Source organism: Cygnus olor, chromosome Z (genome assembly GCF_009769625.2).
Source record: "Cygnus olor isolate bCygOlo1 chromosome Z, bCygOlo1.pri.v2, whole genome shotgun sequence".
Classification (NCBI taxonomy): Eukaryota; Metazoa; Chordata; class Aves; order Anseriformes; family Anatidae; genus Cygnus; species Cygnus olor.
The window spans coordinates 27,955,957-27,962,858 of NC_049198.1; the positions used below are offsets into that span (position 1 = coordinate 27,955,957).

Genomic DNA, 6,902 nt, shown 5'->3' on the forward strand with positions numbered 1-6,902 from the left:
GTGCCTCTCCCGGCACGGCACGGCACGGCACGGCTCACAGCACCACGGGCCAAAAGGGGACGCGGAGCTGGAGTCGGGGTCGCCGCCGGAGGTGCGCTCGCCGCCTCTTCTTCTCGGCCAGAGGACGAGTGCGGCTGGGGGGAGGCTGGAGGGGAGCGTGAACGCCCCGCGGAACCGAGCAAGAACAAGAGGAGAAGAAGAAAGTTATACAAACACGCTTTAAAATCGTGGCTGGATTTCACAGTTCCCTGTGGATAAAGTAAACAGGAGGCGAACTGTTTTGTAATTTACTCCAGCGGCCCGCAGGATCGTACTTTGTAATTTGGTGTCAGTTTACAAGCCAAGGGGACTTCTGTTTCCTAACCTAGCAGGTCCTTTGTCATGCTTGTGCCTTTTAAGAGGGACCTGAAGGGGGAAAGTGGAATTCCTCGGGTATTTGCCTTTTAGTCATGCTTGTAAGTCAAACAGTAGCTAGGCTCTCTTTGGGGATGAATAATACCTGCCGTCGGGGATGCGCTTCCGTCTCTCCCCTCTCCCGACCTGAGCACTCCGCGGTGAGGCCCGAGGGGCACAAACGCTGCCCCGGGACTTGGGGTGCCCGTGGGGTGCCCGGACACCTCGGTCGAGCTCCGGCTGCCCGCACCGGGAGGCGGGGAAGGGTCCCGCCGCTGCCGGGGACCCGGGGCTTACCCGCGGCCGGCAGCCCGTCTGTGCGCTCACCGGGAGCGGGTGTGCGCGTTCATCGTGTGCGCGCACTGATCCGTATGTATCGCACACGGGGAAACAGTAAGATATTTTTCCTTCCAGCAGAGCGGGGTGGATTGTACGTCCTGCATATCGTTAGCTTTTCTACCCTGATGGGGAACTGGTGCTTCCGAGGTGCCCTTTTAATTATTATTATTATTATTTATTTTCTGGGGATACCCTGTTTATATTCACCATCTCTTTCTTCCTTTTCCCGGTGAACAAGCTGGTCGAGGTGTATTCTGTCCACTTCTGTCCCTGTTTGCACCGCACTCTACAACCTTGCTGGCAGCACGACCAAGGCTTCGTGCGCTACCATTTCGATCTCTCCTCGTTTTTGGAGACGAGCGGCATTCCGCAATTTCCGAACAGCAGCCTCCGGCAGGCAGCGGCTGCAGAAAGCTATTCAACAGCTGAGTGCTCTGTCGGAAATGCCGCTAAGGGATGTTGAGAAGTAAACGAATACTTTTGCCCCTCTCGATTCTCGATAGGGCAGGGAAACCGCACAGGTCCCGCTGAGTTTTCAGCCTCGAAAAAAAACAGCGATTTCCACCAATTCCCTCCCCTTGAGCGGGACAAGCCACGGGAACCACGGCGAACGAAAAACGCGCTGTTCGCCCCCCCCTTCCCCACCGCACCCCCGCCGTCCCGACACCCGGGCACCACCTCTCCCGCGGGGGTAGGGCTTGCTGCCCGCCACCTCCACGCGCGACCCCGTTTTTTCCCATTTTTTCCCGTTTTTTCAAAATTTTCCCATTTTTTCCCAATTTCTCCCATTTTTTCCCATTTTTTTTCTTTTTTCCCTCCCTGCCCAGCCCTAAAACGCAGGTCCCACCGCTCCCCACGCCTGCTGCCCCGCTCGTCTATGCGGTGCCGGGGGTGGTTTTGGGGGCGATGGGGCAGCGGCGCCCCCCGCCCCACGCCAGCACCCATGGGTGGGCGTCGGGCCCCCCCCCGGGGGGGCGGGGCGAAGGCGTCGCGGGCCAATCAGGGCGGCGGCCGCGGGGCGCGGGCCCAATGGGCGGTGCGGGCGGCGCTGATAACGCGGCGGGGCCGGGGCGGCGGGCGCTGTGCCGCGGGGTGGGCGCCGCGGGACGGGACGGGACGGCGACATCGCCGCGACATCCCCGCGACAGCCCGGCCGCTGCCCCGCACCCGGCTGCCACCCGACGGCTGCCACCCGACGGCGCGGCGTCCTCGGGAGCCTTGCGGCCAAGCCCCCCCGGTGGTCGTCGGGCTGCGTTGTCCGTGCCAGCCGGGTCCCCCGCGGGCTGCCTGCGCCTCCTGGCGGCTCCCCGGGCGCTTGACTCGGGTAAGTTGCAACCGCGGTGCGGCGGGGAGGGTGGGGGGAGCTCGGGGTGCGGAGCATAAGCTCCCTCGGCGCGGCTAACACCGGGCTGTGCGGGGAGCGGCGGCACCCCGGGGTGCCCCCGGCCGCTCTCCGCGGCTTCCCGGGGAAGGGGCGCGGGGACAGGCAGCAGGTGGGGTGCCCAGCGGGACCCCCCGCCCGGGGGCAGCCCGTCGGGGGCGGGCGGCCTGACCGCTGTGTTTGCAGCCGAGCCGCCGAGGAGCCATGTCCGAGGGACGCGCCGCCGGCGACTGGGAGATCGACGTGGAAAGCCTGGAGGGGGAGGCGGCCGAGGGCCCCGGCGCGCCGCGGGAGGAGGAAGAAGAGGAGGAGGAAGGCGAGGAGGCGGCGGGGGCAGCGGCCCCGCGGCGGGGCGGCGGTGGCGGAGTCGGGGAGCCGCGTAAGCTGAGCCGCACGCCCAAGTGCGCCCGGTGTCGCAACCACGGCGTGGTGTCGTGCCTCAAGGGCCACAAGCGCTTCTGCCGCTGGCGGGACTGCCAGTGCGCCAACTGCCTCCTGGTGGTGGAGCGGCAGCGGGTGATGGCCGCCCAGGTGGCTCTCCGCCGCCAGCAGGCCACCGAGGTGAGGCGGGGACGGGACGGGGCGAGATGGGGCCGGGCGGGCGGATCCGGGCTGACGGCGCTGCCCGCCCGCTCTCCTAGGACAAGAAGGGGCTGGCCGGGAAACCGGCGAGCCTGGAGCGCAAAGCCGTCTACCAGAGGCACGTCCGGACGCCCAGTCTCCTGGCCAAGAGCATCCTAGAAGGTAAGACCCCCCTCACCGCCTTCCCCAGGGTCAAGCCCCCGGACCCCACGGAAGCCCCGCTCCGAGCCGTGTCACTGAGACGGGCGGAGTTCATCGCGGCCAGACGCGTGCCCTGGGGAGGGGGTCGATGTGGCAGAACTGCGGCTGGCAGCCCCCTCCCCGAACCCCCAAATAATGCCTGAGATGTTAGCAACGGCGACTTGAAATCCGAGAGTTACTGTTACAAGCTGGCGTGCTTTTTACGTGGCTACCCGGCGCTGTTGTTGTGCCGTGCGGGGTAATTCCTTCGCGGGAGTGTTTGTCTGCTCGCGGGTAAATCAATTCGTTTTCACTTTAAACTGATAGCTTAACACAGCGGCCCTGATTACTGCGTTATCAAGAGGAAGATATACATGACTGGCTGCCCCCCCCTTTTTTTTTTTTTCCTGCTGAAAATCGTAACTGCAGAAGCAGGATGCTTTAAAGATCTGTATTTTAGTGAGAGGGTGTATCTTCTGTTCTCTGTCTCTTCAGATCAAGCCCAAATTTATTTTCCATGTCTGCTTTTATTACTTTCCAAATTGTATCCTTGTAGAGTGAATCACTGCAGTTCTCAAATATAGCTTTTCATTCTTTTCAAAATAGAAAGCTCTTTTCTTAATCTGTGCAAGTGCAATTATGATTTTGTCCTGTTAGAAACCTCTCTGTTTTTTTTCTACAATTCACTCTTTAAAAAAATCTTTCCTCTAATTTATCTTAACTTTTTCTTTTTCTTTTCTCCTAGTTCTCCTTGGAATTTCCTACCGTCTGTAACAATATGTTCATAATGATTCATCTTTAGAGAATAGAAATGGCAGCAGCTATAGGTATAGATATCTTCCTTGGAAATGGGGTAACTCCTGTGAGAGGAGTGGGAGTGAAAAGAAGCAAAATCCTGTTCTCCTTACTCATGTAACCAATTCCATTAATTCAATGGGATTACTTGTCTGGGTAGAGCAAAAAGGATTGGACCCTATCAGTTACATTAAATGAATCCGGTTAGTTAAATGTGCTGGATTTTTGTTTTATTTTAGTTCTTTTTTTTTAGTTCAGAAGAAATGAAATACTTGACGATTTTCCATATTAGTTAAAAACGTTTACCTCCTTAAGCTGCATGATGCAATACCAGTCATAATGCATAGCAGGGTTTTGCATTTTTTTTTTCTTTTTTTTTGCCTAGCCTGCTGTTTTGGAATTGCTGTTGTAAGTTGCTGTTCAGCTCTCCAAAGGAGGCTACGCATGTCAGAGTAGTGGGGCTCGCTTGTCTGCATGGAGGAACTTGTGCTGAACGTGCCTGATGGCGCAGGGAGCTGAGCCGCTGTGACACAGTGACTTTGGCAGGAGCTGATGGCGCCCGGGGTCTGCAGCAAGTGCTCAGTGCCTGGCAAGGCTGGTTCCAAAGGGAGCCCTTTTACAAACACAGCTTTGATGTTTTTCATACACAGCTCCCTTCCTAATGCTACTTTGTTTTTTTAGGTTACCGTCCTATTCCAGCAGACCCGTACTTGGGAGGGAATTCACCCTTGCCACCCCCTGTAAGTGACAGGATGAGAAAGAGACGGGCTTTTGCTGATAAAGAGCTGGAGAACATTATGCTAGAGAGAGAATATAAAGAAAGAGAGATGATGGAAGCTACACAAGCAGCTGCCCTCTTTCTCCCTAACCGCATAGTGCACGGAGCTGAATACAACTCGTACAAAACAGCTTTCAACCCTGCTCAAGTTGATGCTCCAAACAAGGAGTTTTGCAACTTTTTACCAACCTGCCTCGATCTAACCATGCAGTATTCAGGACCTGGTAACATGGAACTGATTTCTTCAAATGTCAGTGTAGCTGCTACCTACAGGCAGTATCCCCTGTCTTCTAGGTTCTTAGTGTGGCCAAAATGCGGCCCCATTAGCGATGCTCTCCTCTACCAGCAATGCCTCTTAAATGCTACTACGGTCCAAGCTCTCAAACCTGGGGCAGGTTGGGATGCCAAGGTCTCGCAGATCCAGGACTGTCCAAACACTGAGCAGGACATCATGTCTCCAAAACGGGAAAATGCACTCATACTGACCCACACGCAAGACATTCAGCAGTCATGCAGCGAGATACAATGCCTTCCTCAGGAAGCTCAGGAGAGGTCAGCTTTCTCTCCTCCAAAAAGGACTTTCTCTCAGATTTCTGATAAGGATTCTCTGGCTCCTCAAGAACAAGTATTAAGCAAGGTCAGCAGAGACACTACCAAGCCCCCTCTGCCACTCAAATACAATCCATTTCAGTCGCTGTTTCCACAGACATTTCCAGACAAATCTGGAGCAGAGTTGAGAACATCACTTGTGAAAGAGACTTCTGAAGAAGCATCTAAGAAATACAGAGATTGCAGCACTAAAGAGAACCCAAAGTGCAAGTTTACGATAGACAAATGTGCAAAAGACTTCTTTGGGGCCAAACAGGTCACAACAAAACTTTCAACAATTGAGCCACTGTCATTTTCAGTTGAATCCATCCTTAAACGACCTTCTTCTGCAGTTGCTAATGTCTCTCAATAAATAAATTATACCTTCTGTGTAGAGAGTTTGTATGCTTTGTCTTCTGCAAAAATGCTACTGCCTGCTTTTTCTCTTAAAAGATCTGTAAAGAGGAATTTCTGCTGTAAATGGTAATTTTTTCTCTCTTTTTTTTTTTTAATTTTCTTAAAATGATGTACATAACTTTGCATGTTTTCTGAGGAAAAAATATATTTTTTAAAATTAAAACTGCATGTAGACTGTAAATTGTTCTTTTAAGCGGCACTTCAAACCGTTTAATAAAATGAGATTGCCTATAAGCACAGATACGCTTTGCCACACCAATAATATCTCCTGATCCCAATTTTGCCTCTAGTCTTTTGCAGACAAGTATGCTCTACTTTCAGAACATATCTGTTCTTTTATCAATGTACTTACTAAGTTGTCTTGATGGAGTAAGTGCTCCCTGCTTTGAACTTTCAGTAACTGAGAGAAGAGGTGCATGGACATAGTGTGAATTGGAAGACTTTTACTAGATTTACTTTGGATCAGATTCCAAATGCCTGTCTTACTCTAAATGGGAAGTGCATACTAGGATAAAGCGTGGCTTATTCCATGCATCTTTACAAAAATTTCTATTTCTAAAGCAGAAGAGTTACTAGACTGTGTCTGAGGAGAGTGGCTATAGTGAGATATTGAATAAGAAGCCTATTTCTTTGTAAATTCAGTTTTTGAATAAAAAAGCTTTTTTTTTTTTTTTTTTTTAAATTTATTTTAATGTATGTATTCAGATGACTTTGCTTGTTCCTCTGGATTTCCACCCCTTAGAATATTTCCCTTCTAAACAAGTTTCACCTTTGACCAGCAGGAGTCTGAGATTCTTGTGCAGTGGTAATTGAAATGACCTTCAGGCTGTAAAAATGATGCACAGAATCCTCACTGCTAATGAGAAATTAAGTCATGATCTCTCAATTTTGTAATTCTACGTCCTTTTGATAGGATAGTAGGAAGAAATGAGATCAGCCAGTAGAATTTACCTGGTAACTTGAGGTAACAATTAAGGCTGTAGGAAAAGGCATTACCAGCTCTCATGAAGACTGAGCTTGAAGCTTTCTAAATTTGTTATTTTTAAAGTTTTTCCCTGTTAAAGTTTTTCACTGTTACCACTTCTACTTACTGCTAGTCCCTAGGCTACCTTTCTTCCTTAACACTTTAATCCAGCAAACACTCAGTTTAAACTCAGCTGTTTAATCCAGCTTATTCAGTTCAAAGGAGCTGTGATTTGTTCCTAATCTTTATTATTTTCTAAGAACAATTTCAGCTCAGTATTTGTGAGCAGAATGTAATATTTTCTGATTTTATCACACTCACCATAAAACTTAAATGATTATTTTGCCATAAATAAATCTGAACCTGTGAACAACTCCTTCCGTAAGTATCTCTGAAAGTGTTTAATGTTTATGCTGGGAGTGGTGTCGCTGACAGGCAGGTCCCTTTTCATGGGTGAAATGAGTCATCTGCCATGGGTGCTTTTC

General features: G+C 51.3%; 1 protein-coding gene across 1 annotated transcript; it reads left to right on the plus strand.

The window, feature by feature from the left end:
- The first annotated feature begins 1,890 nt into the window (after nt 1–1,890).
- On the plus strand, nt 1,891–5,493 carry DMRT2 (doublesex and mab-3 related transcription factor 2). The gene is made up of 4 exons (XM_040539931.1): nt 1,891–2,056; nt 2,300–2,674; nt 2,755–2,857; nt 4,352–5,493. Exons 2-4 carry the CDS (start codon nt 2,318–2,320, stop codon nt 5,407–5,409), a joined length of 1,518 nt encoding a protein of 505 aa, XP_040395865.1. The 5' UTR covers nt 1,891–2,056; nt 2,300–2,317; the 3' UTR covers nt 5,410–5,493.
- Nucleotides 5,494–6,902: the final 1,409 nt, after the last annotated feature.

Bases quoted from the DNA above. Each gene is read 5' to 3' on its own strand.
- DMRT2 (XM_040539931.1), top strand. From the start codon at position 2,318: ATGTCCGAGGGACGCGCCGCCGGCGACTGGGAGATCGACGTGGAAAGC. The intron at 2,675-2,754 runs GTGAGGCGGGGA...CCGCTCTCCTAG, and splicing joins GCCGCCAGCAGGCCACCGAG to GACAAGAAGGGGCTGGCCGG. The intron at 2,858-4,351 runs GTAAGACCCCCC...TTGTTTTTTTAG, and splicing joins GGCCAAGAGCATCCTAGAAG to GTTACCGTCCTATTCCAGCA.